This window comes from Hirundo rustica, chromosome 1, assembly GCF_015227805.2.
Source record: "Hirundo rustica isolate bHirRus1 chromosome 1, bHirRus1.pri.v3, whole genome shotgun sequence".
Taxonomy (NCBI): Eukaryota; Metazoa; Chordata; class Aves; order Passeriformes; family Hirundinidae; genus Hirundo; species Hirundo rustica.
This window is the reverse complement of record NC_053450.1, coordinates 71924026-71946352: the sequence shown is the minus strand read 5'-3', so window position 1 is coordinate 71946352 and position 22327 is coordinate 71924026. Positions and strand designations below refer to the sequence as shown.

At 38.1% G+C, this 22327-nt stretch overlaps 1 protein-coding gene across 4 annotated transcripts in view; it reads right to left on the bottom strand.

Moving 5' to 3' along the window:
- Positions 1-3187: 3187 nt before the first annotated feature.
- Positions 3188-22327, bottom strand: part of TENT4A (terminal nucleotidyltransferase 4A) — a 59129-nt gene continuing 39989 nt past the window's right edge. The window contains exons 11-12 of one of the 4 annotated variants that reach the window (XM_040075638.1): positions 14854-15012; positions 3188-5413 (exon numbers count right to left, since the gene is read on the bottom strand). In XM_040075638.1, coding sequence (XP_039931572.1) covers positions 5234-5413; positions 14854-15012 — 339 coding nt within the window. In that variant the 3' untranslated portion in view covers positions 3188-5233. The remainder of the gene's footprint in view (positions 5414-14853; positions 15013-22327) is intronic. The other 3 variants (XM_040075644.1, XM_040075651.1, XM_040075661.1) reach the window with 3 other exon arrangements.

Sequence of the window (22327 nt, the reverse complement as noted above, 5' to 3'; positions counted from 1 at the left end):
AAAATTTAACGAGGCAAAGCCCTACAGAGGTGAAGTGGTCCAGCAGGACTGACTGAAATTAGAATGGGCTACCTGGGGCTTTATCCAGCCAGGTTTTTACTACTTTAAAGGATGGAAGTCTTACTACTAGACTAGAGCACCTGCATCCCAGAGCTTAACCACTCATAATTCCTAATGCTTACACTCACACAGCACATTTTCCATAACCTTCCATTCCCTGATGATTCCTTTTTAACAGAGGAACAGGGGAAAACAGCAAATCATTTTGTTCAACCACTCTATCAGGAACAGGTCACAAAACTGTTGCACAGATGTGCTCTGTTAACCCCTAATCCAAGGGGCAAACAGCTGCTGGGCTGCCTTGCTTCCCTCCAGGGCCCTTGTGAGGACAGAACAAATCCTGTACTTGCAGCTGGGAACATCAGCACTGCTCTGCTCATCTACAGAAGACTGCACACACATGTATGAATGAACTGATAGAATGATCTTATTTTCTGTTCCTAAGTCTCTTAAGAAATTTTCCCAAGGGAACAGAGATGATTTGTTGATCTCACCCACAATTACACAGAAAGTGATACCCAAGTGACTCCTACGACCTGGACATGGCAAGCCTTAACAAGGGCGAGATTGCATCTAGTCATTTTGGCTCCTGCAATTAGCTAGATGCGTCCAATGGCAATCCTGAAGGAGTGGATGTAGTCCATCTGAAGATTCAGCTTTTCTTCACTGGAAAGCAGGAGCATGAAGCAAGGAATTTTCTTATAAAGATTTTCCCAACAGGACATCCGTTGAGGATCAGTGCCAAAGTTTTCACTAATAATAACTGGCAATTTTAGCACAGAGGTTATGGACTTCCAGTCTTAAATATTGCTTTCATCCTCTCACACAGCAAATCCTGTAACGGGAGCTCCTAAATCCTGTTTTGGTTCAAATTTGAAAATGAGTCAGGGAAGCATTTATTTGGAAGCCATGTTTTAGTAAATCCATAAACCTACTGTTGAACTCTCCTAAATTACTGAAGCAAGAAGCAGCTTGCTACTTCCTAAGAGCTCATATCAGAACGTTTTGTCTTGGTGGCTAAGGGGAAAATAGCTGGTGTTGGATGAGATGCCCTTTTTCTTTCCTGACCTCACACACAGACATGCATCTATCATCAGTATGTGCTACACATGGGCCATTCATTTTTATACTCAGGCAACAATCTGTCAGTAGAAAAGGATTATAAAAAAAGCAAATGCTTGGAGAATGCTTAACTGATTTGAAACCAAAAGGCTACTGTGCCATAGGCAGCTCTTGGCCAAAACTTTTTCAGTAGCAAAACACTTAGAATAAGCAGAGTTTAGACAGTGCTATCAGTTAAGGTTCTGAGGCATCCTCTGGTGTTTTTCTTCACACATTTTCCTGATATCCAAGATGCTTCTTTTCAAACTTCTCTTCTAAGGCTTCTTCCAAAATCCTCCTTTTCTGGCACATCTGTTTTCCACAACACTTCAAGCCCCAATCAAAACAGTGTAAGTGCACAAGAGCAGCATCTAATCAATGGCTCTGTCATGCCTTACAATTGAAGAATTAAGGTCATAACTTTGGTTTAGTCCAGGTATTACTAAATTTTTAACCAGACTATACTGGCAGCAGTCAGCAAGCAGGCAACTTCTTGAGAGCACAGAAGTTGACACATTTACTTCCCCACATGTATTCACTGAGTGATCAGTCGCCTGTTAGCTGACAATTTAGGCTTCTTTTTTTACCCACGAATTATGAAGAGCTCACATTGCTTGAAGGCGTGTTGTATTCCAATGCTGCCCTATTGCTGTGCCCATTCTCAAGAGTCTATTCCCATGGAAAGAAACAGTGCTGATCCTGGAGCACAGTACCAGCAGTCACATTTCTCTCTTCTTACCCTGCTCAGTTCACAGGGATGGAGTTACAGAGAAAGTCCAATGCAACACCAGCATTGACATCTCTTGTACAGGAACAGATCTGAGCTCTTTCTGTGGTGGACTCTGGGGGTTGCATCCCTCCATTCAGTTTGCAGCCTTTCCCTTCCACTTCTAAAGTCCATGACTCATTTTGCCTATTAATAGTGTACAAAATAGTCACCAGAGCTGGGATCAAGGGGATATCTCAGATTTTCATCGGAGAACAAGGGTTCAAGGGAGATCCAAAGGCATTAAATGCAGACTACTAACAAGGATAGGAAGTTGAGCAGAATCTGTGAGAAGAATAAAGCAAAATCGTCATCTGGGACAGAAAGAGGGAAAAGGTGGAGTCTAAGACAACAGAAGTTGCAAAACCAACAGTGCTGCACTTCATCTTTGCATCTGCAAAGATTATCACAGAATCACAGAATTTTTATGTTGGAAGAGACCTCCAAGATCATCGAGTCCAACCCATCTCTAATACCTCAACTAAACCCTCTGTCAGCCATGTTATATACCCCTCTGTCAGCCATGTCCCACTGGCTGACTTAACAGAAAAAATTGTTATTATCCCAGCTACTACTGAGTGGTTATTATTTTCTCTTCCCACTACTTCCCTGCTTTTCTCCAGCAGATACTCATTAAGACTGACTAAGTATCACAGACCTCTCTGATTGTCAATCCCTAGCCCTACATTGCTGTCTATTAAAAATAATTCAGTTCCCTTTCTCGGCATTCATGGATATATATACACACACACTAGTTCCTTCCAAAGGCTCATTTTAAAAAAATTTTTAGAGTCAGCTGCTGACACTTCAGAGTCCTTGCAGAGGGTTAATAGAACACAACAAAAAAAGACAAGACACATCCAGTGTTTGAGGAGGCTGAAACCTAGATGAAGATCTTGAAAGGAATTTAAAAACTATAGGGAGGGACTAGGAAAAAAAAAATTAATTAAAAGTTAAGAGATCCCAAAGAATTAGTCAGTTGATCTCCTCTTGATAATACTGTGGACACTACCTTCAGCTTCTCTGCGTTCTCATTATCGAGGGATCAAATCCACAACTACAAAAGCAACATCCATGCTCATTACTCCCTTAAGAAAAACATCACCATCATTTGAGGGCACCCACTCACCTTCCAAACTCATTCTGAAGGTGCTCAGCATGAACAATTTAAAGCAGATGTTCAAAGTGTACATCAAAGAATGGGATAAGGTCAAGTATCACTTCATCCATTAAGTTTCCCATAAAAAAAGTACAGAAGAGTGACTGGTCTCCAAAGTTTATTAAAAATCAAAGAATAGAAAACTTTACATAAAAATATGTCAATTTTAGCTTCCACATAGTTGTCCACACAAAAAATTTAAACATTTTTTTAAACCTGTAGCACATAACCACAGTGATAGCCAGGCCAATTCATTTGGTTCACCATGACTGAAGTGTTACATGATACCACTTTTCAAATGAGTTTTGCTTTAAAATGGACGCTAGTATAAGACACCAATTAAAGCCCCTGAAGGCTCTTTAATGTAGTTATGCTCAATATTGCTAGTGTGTGAAGACTAAGCAGTACAGGCTCATGTAACAGCCCTTAGATATTATTTATGAATCAGCTCACAATTTTTAGAACTTTTTTTATTGTGATGAGTTTGGAGCATTAAGACAAACTTTTTGCAAACAGATATGCACTACTCTAGTTTGGAATGTTGCCCTCTCTCCCCTCAAGGACATGTTTGTGTTTGACAGATTCGGTAATAACATGAACTACTTCTGCTTCAAAGGCATAGAGCATATTAAAAAACTTCATGCTTGACACCTCATTTCAAATATTCAGATACCAGTTTTAAAACCTTCTATATCTGTACACAGTATAGATGCCCTGTTAACAGGATTCTTCAGCTTTCTCTGCTAGTGGACTTAGATAACTCACCTGTAGTTTTCTGGATAGCTTAAGAACTCTCACTTAAAAAAGGGAAGTCAGAGGGCATGAGATGTGACCTACTCCCAGGACAATTGTGGTGCTTTAAAAACTCAGGGTTAGGCAGGATGTACATTTTTCAAAAAGTTAAAGACAGTGTTTGTCATGGCAATACACACTTGCATAGTATACCTGTATGCATCTGTAAATTAAGTGCCAGCCACTCATACTGTGTACAACACTGGGCTGTGCTCTCCTGCAACACATTAAAAGATACTTCTTGTAATGCTTAGAGCAGCTGAAGTACTTTTTATATATTTGCTCTTAACAGAACTAATGCATACTACTATACAGATTCCTTAATGGAATCAACATATTTCCTTTCTCCACATTCCTTAAGCCGGGTACCTCTGTTTAGTAGTGTTGTTTCAACCCAAACATTAACAGGTTACATTACTAAAATGCATCAAAGCACGTAGTTCACAGCTTTTTAATTTCATATCAGGACTTGAATCAACCTTTTTCCCATTCCTCTCAAAAGTTTTACTTCTGGTACTACAAATGTTTGATTTGTTGTCTAGTTAAAGAAAATTAAAACTCATTGGTCAGAGCAAGACAACTGATAGAGGCCAGACAATGAGCTAAAAAACAACAGGGTCAAAATGCTTTGGAGCTTAGTAAATTCTTAAAACTGTAAGCCAAATCGCACTTTCATTGTGAATCAAGAAGCCTCAAATATTACCAAATGTCATGTTTATAACACTGCTCAGACAACCTGCCAAAACTATGACCCCAACTTAGATAATGCAACCTGGGAAAGGATCTGTAAATTAAAAAAACCTCTTCCCCTTAAATATAACTTATGTGATAATATGAAATTAAATTAAAAATTCCAAGTTATTGCACAAATCATACTTCCAATATTTACAGAGAAAAAAAAATTGAGCTTTGAAAAAAAACAAACCAGGAGAGCAGCAAATTTAATTTTATGAATTCCCAACTTGATTTGCTGCAAAGGAAAAAAAAAAATTCCAAGGGGCTGAAGTTTCCTTCACTTCTAAAATAAAAGAAAAGGAACAGATATAGCCACAGCAAAAAAGCTACAGCATTTGTAAATGTCCTCGCAGTTCTATTGTCAGAGCTGCTTCGGCACTGAATGAACCATTGTGGGAAGGCAGAAAACAAACTTCCACATTTAATAAGGCTTCACAGATAAGCACAACTACTTCTTGAAGATGGACTGAACCACCACACAAAGAAACATGCAAAGAAGTCAGCTGCAGATATTTGGCAACACCAATAAAACGATGTGCTGGACGCTGGTCTCCATCCCTCAAGTCGAGTGTCACTCACTCAGTTTGTCTGAACAGGGAAGGTCATTTTGGCATCTGCCATTATCTGCTCAGACTAATAGGCAAGCTGTCTCTGTGTTTTTTCCTTCTCCATATATTACGATTGTACTGGTGGTGTCCCCGGTTACCAACTGGTTGCCTCATGCCTCCACTGCTGACGGGGCTGTAGCTGTTGCCTTGGTTGTGAGTTCCTTTCATGGAAAACTTCATTCCACTGTGCTGCTAAAAAAAAAAAAAAAAAAAAAAAAAAGCATTCATTTAGGCATAAAAACAGCAAACAAAACATATATTACCAGCTGTACTTCCTCAACATATAAATCACTTCCACAAAACACTGCTTGAAGCAACCGGTCTTTTCATGCTTGTTTATTTGTAGCTGTGCCTAACAGCTTACTAAGTGTTTTCTGAAGATAATGTCCTGCACATGAAATAGTGTAGATTTCAAAGTATCCTTAAAACCCTTGGATCTCAGTATGAAATATACTCACAGTACAACTCCCTTATAAAACCAGAGAACTTCCACACTAAATACTAATTGTGACAGATGTGTCCATTTTGGAATATCTCAGCAAGAGCATGACCAAGTGAGATATTTCAGTCTTTCAGAAACATTATGGAGAAATGTACGGGCATGAGCAGATCCATGGGGAGTACAAGTCTGCTTTCCCCATAATCTCAAGTCGGTGACAGGCAAACCAAGTATGGCTTGTGAGGAGCTTGTAAATCCTACTAGTATGATCATCAGGTTACACAGCTCCTAGACTGTACCTCACATGCAAACCAAGGCAAAACAATTAAGTAATCAGAAGTAAAGCATAACAGTTTCTTTGGGGGATTTCCAACAACTTGAAATAAAAACTGCCCAGAAAGTTTAGTAGCAGCCTGAGTAAACCTACACCACCATAAGGTACTACAGGCATCTCTATCACTGAACAGCTTACAGTAAGTTGGCTTAATGTGTATGCACCTAAATTAGGTGCAAGAGTTTCAGAAGATGAAAGACTTCCTAAATACTGGCAACACCAATGCAAGCAACCTTTCCTGATGTCTGACAGCAACAGCTCAACAGACGATTTCCTGTAACAAGAAATAATTCTAACCTTAAGTGGTTGAACAGGAACACAGACCTAACATTTCGGACAACTGCTTAGAACACTGAAGTAGCTGCAGGTATTTCATACTCTGTATTTCCAAACAAGTGTGAAGTAGAAATGAGAACACCAAGCCACCACTACAATTATGTGCACAAACCAAAAATAGTTATTGAAAGCACAATTCCATAAGCAACATTTTACTGTCAAAGTGTTACTAGAAGAGACACTGAGCATCCAGAAAGACAAAGTGGTGAAGACCAGTGTTGAAGAACAACCACAGTTAACTGCAAGGTGACAAAAAAACCTTTAAATTATTTTTGACTTATACAGTGTCCTACAGCAACCTAATCAACTTTCCATGTGCAACTTCTAAACTCTCAAGATATACACAACAGGTGTTATTCTCAAACTACCAGTGACAAAATAATTCAAGGACAAACAGAAAATGGAAGTGCAGGCTGAGAATTTTTCATTCTTAAAGAAGCACTACAACCCAAACATAATTTATTGATATATGTTTCAAAAATAGCTTCTAGTAGATGTTTTAGCAAGTAAACAACATGAAACTAAAAAAAAATTAGAATGTTTTATATTTTTGGCAAGTGGTCCTTCAAGCAAACACACCATGTCACATTCTCAAGCAAAGTTTTCTAGTTCAGTAAGTACATCTCTGACTCAATTATATATAAGCATTTACTTGAAATTACATCAAAATACTAAAAATCACCCTATAATAGTAAAACACTAAAAGTAGCCAGTCATCATAGCAACCCTCAACTATGTGCTGAAGAAAGACAGAGGGAAACTTCAGTATTGCTACTGAACAACCAGAACAAAACTGAACAAGGAGCATACGAACTTCCAGGAAGCCAACCCATCCACTTCCGTTGAAAATGTGAAAAATCTGGGAATTTCTTCCTCAATATGAATGAGGATTCACAAAAAAAAAAAAAAAAAAAAAAAAAAAAAAAAAAAAAAAAAAAACCAAAACAAAACAAAAAACCAACACACCACACCACCACAAACCACAACAACAAAATAAGCAAACCCCACGAAACTAAACTACTGGGAGCAGGATGCCCCCAAGATCAGACAAGCAGCATAGCAAGTATGACAAGTTCATCTACCTGTATCCTAAAAGATGTCATAGCCCTTCTTTGCCCTAAAGGTAAACAAACTTTCAAAGAATGATTAATAGCCTAGCCAGAAGTCGAGCTTGTGATGAAGCATTCTGCATTGTTTTTAGGCCATCAAGATAAACACTGTCAATCTACTGGAGCAGGATCTGAATCCATCAAGTCTTGTAAGTCATGACCTGAGAGAGGTGCTTTAGGAAGTTGACTCAGGGACCCCTTCAGTCAGAGGTGATACCTTTATATTCACCAGTTCTCAACTACATCTTGTTCACTATAGTTAGTTCATTTTTTCGAAACCATCCGTTTTTAGCATCCTGCATCCTATGCTATGGCATTTCACAGCTGAAATGACCATCACATTTCATTTGAGCCTACTACAGGATGATCTATCAGTTCTTGGAGTAAATAATTTCTTGTCATTCTGTTCTCTTACTTCTGCATATACTGCTGAAGATGACACAGACCTAGATATTTTACCTCATCTTGTCGAGGTTAAACAATCATTCTTTCTTCACACAGAAGCAATTCCATGTGTTTCATCACTATTAACATCCTTCCCTATTCTGCTTCAACTTGTGTTTTGACTTTCCTCTGATGAGGAAAGAAATGGAAAAATTATACTCAAATTATGTTGGTGTTTGCTGCTGCTCAGGGCCTACCACTCTCTACAAAGTTTAAATTATTTCTCTCCCTCCTGGTGCATCACCTTGAAAGGTCCTTCTGCATCCTTTCTGGGGTAGCCCTTAAGGTGCTTCACACCACCAGCAAACTCCACCAGGCTCCATGTACTACCTTCTAGACATTAGGCAGCACAAACCTCCTGCAGGGCTTTCCTGGTGAACTCCATCTTTTGCAAAAACTGAATTTTTGTTCCTAATTTTCCAATTAGTTAATTGTTTAAAATGGGACACATATCACTCACTTAGCTTCTTTCAAGACCTTTGATAAAAGAAATTTACTTCAAGTTTTTGGAAATCTCAAGAGGCTGTTATCAAACATCTTTCTCCTGTGCACAAACTTCTGGACATTCCCGTGTTCAGGACTCACTGAGAGATGGCATCTGTAAGCAGATGATCTAGAGAGATCAGATTATCCAAAGAGAAAACTCTTCATCTGTGATACAACAGAGAAATCTTTGATTTGGAAGTTTCAACTTCTTTGGATCTAGCTCTCTAGATAGGACAATCTCTCCCATCTTAAGGCTACTGATTCAAGAACTTAATGATAGAATTGGTTTGGTTTTTAGCTGTGTTGAATAATCCGCTAGATCTGGAGAGTAAACTAAAAAATTCACATTTAAGAGAAAGCTGGGGGTGGGAGTAAGGTGAAGTTCTGCATCACAAACCAGGTTAAAAAAGTTTCCAGGAAAACCAAACAAACAAAACAAGACAAGCAAACAAAAAAAAAAAAAAAACCCAGCAGAAAATAGAAAAGCAAAGAAACAACCCCCCACACAACTTAACAGAAAAAAAAAAACAGGAGGAAAAAAAAAAGAAGGAAAAAGCCCCAGAAAAAAACCCAAGAAAAGAAATCTGGTTGCAATAGAAATACCAAGTAATTACTTGCTAAGGGAACCAAATTTCTATTCTTAAATACTGGCAAATTTACTGTACAAAACTGCTGACATTTAAAGACTGCCATTATTCAAAATGAAAATTTATAGCCAAAAATCAATCCCCTACAATTTGAAATAACACAAATAACAGAGCTGAAGTCTAAACATAAACAGGCTTCTGAATTGTTCTGGTCTTTCATTAGTTTGTTGGTTTTTTTGCCTAATAGCATTTCTAAACTAAGGAGAGAAAAAAAAAAGAGGCAGAAAAATGTTGGTAATAAAGTATCTGTGCTCAACTTAAAAAGAAATTATACATGAAATTATACATACAGTGCTCCAAAATGATTGGTAAGTACTTATAGAGGTAAAGGAAAAGCTTAGAAAAGGCATAAGATAGTTTGGAAAGATCACATATTTTGGTGTTTAGAGTACGGGATTAAAGGCCATGACTGCATCTAGTCTGCAGTTGATCAGACCTGTAATCAAATTCACACCTTAAAACCGTTTCATGCGAAGTACCAGAGAAGGGTTCACTGCTACCTTAATGTGCCATTAACATTATAAGTATCCCTTAATTAATCTATCATGCATTCCCAAAATATTTCACAAAGTTTGCAATATTTCCAAATTCTCTATTTTGGGCTTGTTAGCACTCGCTGACTTTCTGAGGATAACAGCATCTGTAAATACACTTAAAAAATTAACTGCTTCTTCCACTATATGAAATAGATTAATTTTTTTTTTTTTTTTTTTGGCATGACCTAACCAACATTTTAGTCACAACCGCATAAGCAATAAGCCAATTTTTAGGCAACTTAGCCTCATTACTTTAGAGTAGTTAAAGAATTCTGCAAGATATTTGGGTGTACTCTTAACCTGGTAAAATTTCTATCTATTTCTACATGGTTTATAATTCTGAAGTAGAGACAAACCAAAAGAAGTCCTTCCAAAAGTTATTTAGTACTGACAATCTAGGGAAATAAGGCTCAAAGCACAGCAAACAAAGACACTTCTCTTTTTGGGACCTACAGGCCACTTTCAGATACAGCTGACAAAACGCTGAATAGATTTTATAAAATGAGCCCACACTCTTTTCTGCTGTTATTAAAAGGGGAAAATTATGGAGTCAACCATAAGAACAGCAAAAAACCAACCAAACAAAAAACCAACATGGGGACTAAAAAGAGCCCAAAAGCAAGAAAAATTTTAGAAGTTTCTTATCTTCCAGACAACAGAACTGGAAAAATTACAGTTGCAAGGGAACAGATTATTTAAATATTACACTTTGTTACAGACTACTGGTAGAGCTACCAAAGGTCAAGGTTCTCTTCACCTTTCACAACAGGTTAGGCAATACTACTATGACCAGCTCCAAGATAAACTAGTATTCGAGACAGCAGAGGGCTTAGTCCCCAAAATGAGGGACTGACAGTAGACAGTACTGTCAGCACTGCAGCAAATACTGAACTATATTACGGTAAAGAAAGCAGAATGACACATGAAATAAATACCCTTTTTGATCTTGTCAGTACCCAAGTTTCAAAACGGAGGGGCAAGAGTCAAAACAATGCTACCAGAAGACAGAACTCATACTGCAGCTTTGCTGCTGTTGTGACATAGGCCATGAAGTGTATCTGCATACTTGTCACTACAGAGAACAAGCGATAATAGCTTTTTTTAGCACAAAGCTGACAGTTTCAGACCTTAAAGAGAAATCTTACCTCACTGAGCATTCTCACTTTTGATATGGAATAGAAAAACTATTACTACAGTAAGAAAATCCCTTTCCAAATGATGAGGTGATACCAATACAGTACATGTGAAAGTCTGCAGAGGAAATACATGTGTGATTGTTCAATTCAATCTCAGTTTGTGAACCAAAATCTGATTACAGTGACACTAGAAGATAAAGGAGTATTACGTTAACAGAAGGAAGGTATGAATTCTACACTTCCGTAAGTCCTTTATTTATGGTGGGTTTGTTTATGTTTCTAAGAAGCTACTGTTTAGACTTTGTCTTTCCTGCAACTCAAAAAGCAACTCAGGAAGCAACCGCCAATGGGGCCAGAGGATCTTAGTCCTATAAACATCTAGACTTGATGTTTATATGGAGACCTCTGGAGACCACTCAATCCAACATTCTGTTGTAAGCAGTCAGATTAGGTTATCCAGGTCTGGTCACGCTAAGTTAGTTTCCAGACATGGAAGGCTAACACCACAAAGACTGTCCACATGAGCATAGGGCAACCTAGATGAAAAATCTCTAGTACTGTTTTCAGCTAAACAACCTCTGAAACTCAGGTCCAGTTTTTCCTTCTCTTCTTTCCTTAGGAAAGGAAATAAAACATCATCATCTCTAAAGTTCTGTATGTGTTAAAAACCAAGCAATGTTGTGTCACACACAGAAGATGGGAGCCTGACATTTAGAATCAAAACTGTTTCCAAAGTAGATAACCATAGACTACTTCCTGTGAAAACTCATGGACGCTGAAAAAATTATTCACCCCAGATGAGAGCATTCGCATTAAAAAAAATTACAAAAATGTCATTTGGTTGAGTGAAGAAGCCCTCAGTACCTAAACAGCTTAAAAATGCCATTGGAACAAATCAGGTCATTTCTAAATTGAAGCTGACGTACTGAAAACATGGAAGTATCTTAATATACAAAGGGAATTCAGCACAATTCTGCACTGACATGAATTAAAAATGTGTCTTTCCAAACCTATACTTCATCCAAATGAGCTACATTTAACTGTTTGCACTCGTCTAAAAGAAATTTTTACTCAAGTCCCTGACCAATTTTGTTCTGCACACTGCTAACCTTCCAGCAATAATCTCAAGATACTAGCAGTATCAGCAGTACTGGTGAGACAAAGCAACACCATTAACAATTGTTTTGGATAAAAGCAAACCCTAAAACAAGTATGCTAGCCACAGAAGTGCCTGTAACGCAAGATAAAAAAGTGGTTTATAAGTTTAAATGTTCTGCCTTATTTGGCCAAACTCAAAAGAATCTGAAAAGAAGAATCTACTCCTGCAAGTCCTTTTACAAGTTTGGACTGTGGTATTTCAGCACTGACATTAAGGTTTCATTTCCTAGTTGTCTCCATAGCAATGAGCATATTCCCAATCAGACACTGCTCAACTTTACAGGAGACTCTCTCAGACACACTAGAAGCCAGCCAGTACAGCAGAGGGACCATTGCTTACTGGCTTTAGACACTTGGGAATCAAAATGTAGCCCTTTGGGGAAAAAAAGCAAGCATCTTAAAAGTTAAATGAAAGAGTTCTTCTGACCTAAGAAAAAGGAAGTTTCTTCTGTCTTCATTTTGGCAACCTAGTGAACAGCAATCCGGCATGACAAACTTATTTCAAAGTAGCAACAGGGAATGTAATCTCCTCCCCTCCTTGGGAAGTTACCAAGCAATTTCTGCCCCCTCTACTCATCTGGACATGTGTGTCAGCATCTATTTTTCTCCTTATTTCTACTGGGCAGCACTGCTTCACAAACTGTTCTGCTCCCCCAAGTAAACTTTCAAACTGCTGTCAGCAGAGTAGAAGAATGATTACCTTGGAAAAATGATGGATGATGATGATCCTGAAAAGCACACAGACCTGTGCCAGGAGCTTAATCAGTCCCTGAACTATCTGGAAATTCTCCAATTAATTATGCAATACAAAAAATAGAACTGGTAATCACATCAAACATGTTTCAAAAATGAAAAGATCAGGAAGCTTTACCAGCAGCAAACTTGCCTAGAAGGCAGTGATTTGTTCAAAACACAGCTAAATGCTCTTGGCTCCTCCTGCTTTTGAGAGCTGTACTTGACACCTAGGTACAGCTTTCCAAGCTGAACTGAGGTGGAAAAAGTTGCCAGGGAGAAAGCTGAAGACATCATGCAATCAAATGAGTCTCTTTCAAAAATTTTTGAATATGAAAGAAGACTTGCTTTTAAGAAAGTCTTACACATGTTCAAATCTATCAGGACAGGAGTCCTCTAAGACAGAAAAATGGGCCTATTAAGAGTTATTAGGTGGCTGAGTCTCATCAACTCAAAAGCCATCAGCCTAATCTAGCACAGTCATGCTCCAGAAAGTTGGAGGTGGAAAGGAGCTATTTACAGTATTCTGAGTAAAATGACTTCATTTCCCACTTCTGACTCAATCATAAACTTTATCAGAAAAACCTGCTTCTACTTCACAAAATATAAGCTTTTAGTAAATTCAATGCAAATAGCCTATTATCCCATTTCTAAACTATAGGCAGCATGAAATTCTTCTGAGTTCATGTGATTCTCAAAGGCACATCTTTGTTAAGCAGAGCCACAGAAAAATTCCTGCTTTTATACATATAAATACTATAAAACTACTAAAAGAACAGTTAACAATCACTTGAAAGGACAGCCAAGGAACAGAAAGCCAGAAAAATTGCTACAAAGCAGTTGTTTTCTAAGATTCAAAATTCTAGCAGAGATCCAAAATTCACACAACACACTGCCTTTTCACAACTGTGGCAAACACTCTGAATGCCAACTTGTTTTGTACTAACAACTGCATGCCTCCTAACTAGCTCCAGGGTACCTCGTCAGAAAAGCAGAGCTGTTAAGGAAAGAATATTCTACACTGAGTTTGTATTTTAGATTAAGTTTAACTTAATAACTCACCAGTTTTATTCTTAAAAAAACTTATAAAATTTCAGATTGGACTGTATTCGCTAGCCAGCGAATACTCAATTGCAGACACTCTAATAGAAATACATAATTCGATTAGCTTCTCACTAATACATTTCCTCTGCAGGTAAACTGGTATTGCCTCAGTGGGACTGGGCAGTAGGGAAAGAAAGAAGGGGAAGTAATCTCTGTAATCAGTTAGAAGCTTAAACCGTCAGGGGAAGTGATCATTTCCCCTCTACTCAGAACAGGTGAGGTCACACATGGAGTGCTGGGCCCAGGTCTGGGCTCCCCAGGAACAAAGATATGGACAAATTGGAGAGTGTCCAGTGAAGATTCATGAAGTAAATGCTGAATCAAATAAAAAAAGGCGAAGTCATTAAGTTGAAAATCTCCTAGACCTTGATTCCCAAGAACTCCAATAGAAGGACTTGGATAAGAGGGAAGAGAACCTGACCAAAAATAAGTTTCAAGGAAACCATCTCACTGTTTTGTTACTATAGGCAATCTACAACCCACAATTTGCATTAAGCCTCGTGTGAGGCATGTTTGACTAACAGCTTTAATTATTAAGTCTGAGGGAGTGTTTTCCTGCAGAAAGACGCACTGAGGTTTTACCAGAATGGATACAGTAGCTAAAATACATTCAGGCCCCAACACATTTATGCACTTATTTAATTTTTTTGATAAAAAATCTTGTGCACATGTCCATAATTAATCTTCTGTTGTCTACCTTTAAAACGTATTTTGATATTATAAGTGTAACCAAATCTGTTTCAGTAATTCAAAATCAAGACAACTAAATAAGCCTAGAAAGGTCAGTACTATTCCTTAAAATTCAAAAGCTATCTTACAGCTCCACCACCTATATGGTAGTGGAAATTAAACAGCCTAAAGATCTACAAATAACCCATTAGTTGGGAACCAGGACTCTCAAATACAACCTAAGAAGTCAGACACCTGACATTTCCTCTCTAACTTACTCCTAGGTGTCCGTGTTGTGGAGGGGCTCTTCCACTCTAAACCCTCTCCCACCCTTTGTTCTCCCCGCACCTCTGACACAGCAGGTAAGTACTTTTATGACCACATGAAGCTTAGCACATGCTCTACGAAGGTTATCCTCAGAGGCTTTTAGACTGACAGCACAGCACACATGACCTACACCTGCGATGTGATTGCTGCTCGTGACAGAGTTGCTGGCTCATACCTGATTACTGGTGGCCATTATCAGGGTTCTCGGAGGCGCAGATTGGGGTTTACCACTTGGCAGGGGCAATGCGGGTGCTAAACTGGCCATAAGCTGAGTCGGTGCTTGAAGACTGAACTGGTAAACATTAGGAGCTGTGCAAGGTGGTGTATCTGATTCCTTTTGGCAGAGAAAAAGGGGAAAAGAAAAGCAACTTTACAGAAAGTACAGTATATGCAGACTATGCACGTGAAATTGCACCCAAATATCAACTCAAGTGAATACTGTAAAACATAATGATCTTTTTTCAATAGTAAAAAATAATAAAATAAAAGCCGGCACTATGTTTATTTTATACATCTGGCAAAATTTTAACTGAACCGCCTTTAAGAAGACAATGTCAACAGGTCTATGGTAATCACGGGTCAGTTGCAGTCAGCACAATCTAAAGCCAAAGTTATGTCCCTAGCAAATTCAAACTAGAAGATGAAAACTAAAGCTGAGAAAAAAACCAGAACAAGAACAGCAACACTGTGGGTGATAGAAGGGCTACAATTTTAGTTGTCATGACAGATTTGGTTCTCAGAACAGTGTTCTGAAGTGTACTGATGTATATGGCAAAGTTACTCACTGTAATTGTTACAGTCTTCTCCCACTCTACCCAGCAAAGCAAAGTTAGGGCTCCACCTACCAAGAAACAAGTTGATGCTCTGCCAGTCGGGAGCAGTATATACGCACCAGTATATACGCACCAGTATCTCAGGGAGTTCTGCTCCCCTCACTTTCCATCTGAAATCTGACAGATAGTTCTTCAGGGAAAGCAAGATGCATGCAGGATAACAGAAAAGATACTGCAATGGAACTGATATCACTGATTACTATTCCTCCTCCTTCCAGCCTGATCACCTGCAATCTCGGATGCGTCCTAAGCAGACATACACTGGCGATGCTGAAGTACTGTGTGTCTAGAGCACCTAACAGCAGGGAGGCAAGAACAGATCCAGGGGTTTACAGGAATTACTGAAGTCTGAAAACACCCGACTTCCTCATTCTTAAATGATAATTATTTTGTCAGTTGAGAAAGGTGGAAAGCAAGCTACAGCCTTTTAAAACAACTCTGAAGACAAAAACTCTTGTAAACAAAACTGATTTTTCTGCCATAACATAACGGCAGAAGTAGCTTCCCCTCCATTTCACTGCTGGTTTTTTACCATGTTCTTAACACCAAAGAATTCTGAAGTTAAAACAATGGAAAAACCTATTCTTTATCCCAAACCACTAGTGTTTTTTCCACTTCCAGCTGTTAGGTTCAAAATATAACAAGAGATGGGGTTGGCCAATTAGTGATTTAGAAGTTACCACATTAAAAGACATTATTGGCTCAGGTCAATGTGGATCTTTACTGTTGAAGTAATTACTGAAGTATTCTATTGCTCTGTCTCTAAAGATTAATTGCCTGGAAGAAAAGACTCTTCACTTAAATCACGTAAACTTTAAATAGATCTCAGCACTACTACTTGCCCTCAAATGGCCTTGTTTTCTAAATTAGATTCTTCAGTTAGAGAATAGGCTGCTCAAGAACAGAAACAAGAAAATGTTTAAAAGCTTTTCTTGGGGAAGAAGATTATATAAGTGAGACTGACAACTGTGAATACTGAGCAGCCTAAGCAATGAGCTACTACAAAGCAAAACTTGCATCCCAGCTGAATTGAACACTCACAGTAGAAAGAGTCCTCAATAAAACCGATTTGTTAGAACAACCAGTCTTTTACTGGTCTGTATAAAGTTGTGCTTACTAAAAAATAAGATCTAGAAAGAAAGGAGCTGCTTTCCCGTTAGTTCAACTAGTGATAAAAGTTACACTAAGCCTCTGTGAAGCAGGTAACTGCATCATTAATTCACTAGAGACTCATACTCATAAAAAGAATCTGTGCAGAAGGTTCTTATTTATCAGATCAGGTATTTATTCTTTAATAAATATGTTCATGATAAAGGGAAAACTACATGCTGTAGCACTGACCAAAAATTAAGCTTAGCTGATGCCTGGATTAGATGGCATTTTTCTCCTTTGCCCAATCAACAATATCAACACAGTGGGAACAGGCTAAGGTCTCCACAAAGATGAGTCTCCTTGGACACTTCTGGTCATGGAATTATTAAAAAGCTAATGAGAAGAGGAGGAAATGAACAGACAAGTTCAAGGCATGCTCACAAGTACCCATGAACTAGTAGATGGGATGAAAGAAAGGAGCTTATTGTCCACCCAAACCAATGTGCAAATCTACTGCAATGCAGCCTTCACAAACCTGACCAAAGAACAATTTTAGCGTCTCCATTCAAAGGCTCTCCCCTTTCTCTTCTGCTTAGATACAATTATATCCCTGAAGGTTCATATACCTAACCCACATGGGACACTTCTCATTAATGAGATTTCTAAGGGACTTCAGAGAACAAAAAGTTGCTCAAAAGAAAAAGGATAGCAGATAGAAAAGAGCATCACATAATTTAACTGAGATTAGATTTCACCACAAACAAAGCTTGTGTTGCTTTATTTTAATTTTGAAATAGGTATCTTCTTCTGCCACAAGTGTTATTTACTAAAATACATCTTATAAAGGCAGATTGTATCTTTTTTCTAAGGCAATCCTGCATTGCCAATGGCAGTACTGTATGGAGTTGATATTGTGAATTCTCAAGAGCATCAAAAACCTTCTGTGAAGAATAGCATTACCTTTCTTAAACTGAAACATTAAAGTCAGATCAGAAAATTGAGCCCAATGTGACCAACTCTGATTTTCCATAAGCACAACCTACACTGAAGGATTAAATCTTTCCTGGTCTTCTGGACCAGATTCTTGTGCGTAACATGCAAACTTGAAGCACCACAGAAGTTCAGATGATCTACAAGTAAATATATGAAGGTAACACTTTCGACACATTTGGTACACATCTGGAAGACAAAAGCTCTGGCCACTACTACTAAGGTGAGGGCTACAGAGGTCACATTAAAAAAGATAAATGTTCACTAAAGGGGCAAGATCCCTCAATTGATTTTAGCAGATAATGTAGGGATAAAGCTACAAGACTGCACCTTGTAGCAGTACCTCATCCTGTAAGGAAACTACCTTCTAAAGATATGCTTTTAGAAACCAAGAAAGACTAACAGATCCAGGTTTATCCTCCTGAGATATTTCCATATTAAAATATGCTCTTTAACCAGTTTCAACTTCCTGACCAAGAACTTAGTATGCAGAAGGAAGATTTCTATTCCTTGTAGCTCTGATTATGGAGGACTCTAGGACTCTTTCATGCTGGAAAAAGAGAGTATGGAAGATACCTAGAAACTCAAGTGTTACTGATGAACTTCTGCCGAGACAAACAGTGAAACAATGAAGTCATATAAAAGATGAAGAACTGAAATCCAAGACTTCTCTTCCTGACACAGTAAAATCATCTACTCTTCTGCAAAATGCATCTCCCATTACAAAAAGACCCAGGACCCCATCACCAAGAGAATATTTACTTGACAAATTAGTAACTTGGTCTTGCCAATAAGAGTTTCTTTCAATTCCATTAATAACTCAAGGCTTAATATACCTGGTAACTTCTCAATTAACAACAGCTCTCATTTCAGAGCTTTCAATTTCCAAGACAGTATGCTTTCTTAAGAGCTGAAATTGCCTAAGATTAATTCATGACCCCAGTGTGTTTAAGGCTCAATGCTAAAGGAGTCTAACTATCCTAAAGTCAGTATTCAGAAATAAAAACTTAAAACAACTGAATGCAAGTTTCCTGATAATGTGATGGATTTGGGTTTTCACCCCCATCTCCAAGAATGAACTACAAAAGTCTTGGCAAACAGATCCTTATTGTTTCCACCCTCAAATTTTTTTCCACTAATTAAACATTTTTTTTTCTCTTTCCCACAACATTCAGGAGCAGGAAACTGTGAGAGAACAATGACCATTTCAGTAAAAACTCTGTTCCATCTTTGAAAGCAAAGAGCTGAAAATTGTTGTTTACAGTTAACACTATACATTTTCAAGTGTTCCTCTTACTTACAATCACAGTGATTTAACAGATAACTGCTGCCAGTCTTATTCCTTCTGTCTCTTTTCCCATTCCAGCCCTTCTCCATTACACCTGTATTAGCATCTGACATTGTTATGTGCTAATTCACAGAGGTGAACCACAGAAACAGCAATCCTCTCTTACTAGTTTCACTTTCTGAATCAGTTCACCACAGGATCAGGTGAACACCAGTGCAGAAAAGCAGGAGCAGCTAATGAAAGGAAATTTGGCTAGCAAATACATCCTATTACTGAACTGGCTTAGTAAAGTGCAAAACCACAGTCCTTTGAACATAAAGCAACACCAGAGGAGCTCAGACCTTTCACAGTTTGGGGCAATGCACAGGAGAACTTCAGTGCATGCTCTCACTTGCATGGCTTTAGCCCCAGCGTATTTAACTGTGCTCGATAAACCGCCATGCTTCCAAAGGTGACGGCAGGATCACCCCCTGCGCTCATCCCATTTCTTCCACACTGTGTGCCATTTCCTTTCTTGGTGGGTGGAGCCATAACTTCAACTATGGCGTAAATAAAGTAGCATTGAGATGAACAAAATTTCTATTCTGTGAAAAGTCACAAGATAACTTGCATCAGTATAGTTGCTGCACTTCCACTGGCCAGCCTATAAACAATACAAGTTTTGAGTTAAGGTGAAATTGATTGATTTTTCTGCCTTTCATTGCAAGAAGAACATATCTCTGTCATTATGATTACAGAAGGGGAGAAATTAAAGAATATAGGATACACCAGCAAACTGAAAAAATATGCATCCTCCAAAAGCATTAATGTTCATTTTACAGAAAAACAACTGAAAACATTATCTAATTAGTATCTACCAGATTAAATACAAGCCTAGTACACCTTCAACCATACCTCATTATACCCTGAGAGGCCTGACTGCAAGCTTATTCCATGTTTTATCAATATTCACTGTATTTCAGATAAATAATCTTAAATAAAAAAGGTCTCAAAAGTGCAGAATTTAAGACTTCATTTGTTGCCCCAATACTTTTTTTCACAGATTTCAACTGGTCTGTATTGCTAACAATATAGAAATATCTCCACTTTGATTTTCAAGTTATGCAGTAAATTACAGGACTCCTTGTGAAAGCTGAACACGCACCATACTAGACTATAAATACTGGATTTAGGTTTTCTTCCATCTTAAAATGGCTTAGATACCTCTGTGATTTTTTTTTTTTTTTCCATAGGAGGGAATCTTAAGATGTGGCAAGATTACAGCTTAGGCTTTGGCATCAGAAACTAGTCTGAAGTCACCTCTTAAAAAATTATGTGCTTCTCTCCTTACTTCACTGACCTCACAGCAGTAAAATCCCACTTTATTTGCTGAATTACAGATTCCCTCTGTATCCTCTGCTGCTTAGAATAACTTATTAAATAAAATTACTTTAGAATTTTGTATTCAAAATTGTGCTTCCTGCAGCTTTGCAGAAATTTACTCTTACTTCAAGCAGATATGGAGAAGAGACTACTCATGGAACTGATACAGAAGAACTGAAGAACAGCATGAGGCAGTATAAAACTGTAATGTCAGAGATACAGGTTAAAAAACTCAAAAACAAATGTGAGGCCATACAGTGGAAAAAGGAAAATAGGCCAAAGCAGCACTGGAAAAATTTGTTCTTCTCTAATCCACAGGAAGTGTTAGTAACCTGCATAGCAAGAAGTAAGAAAAAAGAATGGAGTTTAAAAGGATTTGGGAGCTTAAACTCTTAAAGGCCCCAAAGGAAATGTCAATTAAATGCTTTTCCCCAGTAACATCAGGTTGTCCCTGTCTCTGCACTCAGGGTTGCTCACTGCTTTATTTGGAGACAAGCTGTCTGCAAGTCAGTATTTACATCTCTCTGAAGGCTAAACATCAAGATGCTTTTCAAAGAATTTGCCTCTATTTGTTCAAGAAGGGGAGAAGCTTAAGACAAAACCTGCATTATTCTACACAAAGCTGATCAACTATTCACACATATTTGAACAGTTACTTCGGCTAGGACATGAGAATATTCAGGCATATAGAAGGAAGAGAGAAAACTGTGTGTAGCTCTTGGTTTCAGGCTGAGAATTTTATTAGACAACCTCCTTTTGCCCCCATTCCTTATACATACAATTGCAACCGCAACTCTACAAATTAATCAGCCATTAAGATCAATTTAACAAGACTTAAAAGATTTTACAAGAAGAGCTGTTACATATTCTGAAGTGTCTGTCCTTCTACTGCAGATAAGCACGCCTCATGCCTGTAAATTCAATCACTTTAAAAAAGAACAACATTTATCCAAACAAGATGTCATATACTCTATCACTTCTCGCTGTGAATATGGAAGCACCATAGCTCCTGCTAATAAGCTGAAATTTAGTCTGGCTACTAGGAAGGAAGGTGAGATGGTTAATAACTTCATTCAGCATGTTGAGTTCAAGTACTAAGCCACAATTACTGCAAAGCAAGTAACAGCTCCAAAAATTAGTGTGTATTCAGCAGAACTATAAGAATAATGAGTCTTATTCATACCAGCCATATTTAGATATTAGTCTCAGAAAGTAAGCCTCCCCTCAAGGTACTGAATATATACTTCCATACAGTGAAAAGACAAATTCACAAAACACTGAAGGTTCTGCTCAGCATATTCTCTAGCTGATGGGGCTGAACCATGGGCAGATCAAGCATGGACCACCTTCTGATGAAAGGTTTTTATAACCCTGCATGAGTTACAGTTAAAATTTCAAGAACAGTCTGAAAGAAGATACTATAAATGTTAAGTTGTTAAAAAAGAGGCAAGGACTGCATCATCCCTAAAGCTAGACTACAGCAATATCTTGTTCATTGAAACTTCAACTACCTTGGCATGACTGCACGGTCTTGAGAACTCAAAGGTCTTCACAAAATTATCTCATTATCATAAAGGCCCACACAACATTATCACCAGAAATACTCAAGTAAGGTGTATGAAATTCGTTAGAATCAAACTTCTAACAGACAACTTGGAGTTTCTGTGATGGACTGGATATGACACTATATATCCACAAGCTAACAGAAAAGAGATTTAAGAATTTCCTATGAGCCATCTTATCCGCTGATATGCACGCATCACTGTCACCCAGTGTTAAGCTTTATTTGGCATAACATCATCGGAACTGCAGAGCATACTTAGCACCAGAAATCAAACCAGACCAAAATGAGACTGCAAAAACATACCTAGGATTATTTCTTACTTGGCAGAGACTGTTGATCAGGCAGTATATATTCTCTAGCACTACTCTAGGACTTCCTGAGCTAATGCAAAGCATTTTTCCACAGTGCTTAAGCAACAAGAAATCCTGGTCACTACTTATAGAGTGCTGGTCCAGACTGAAAAAAAAATGCACCCAGAAAAAACAAAACAAAACAAAACAAAAAAAACACCCCACACGCC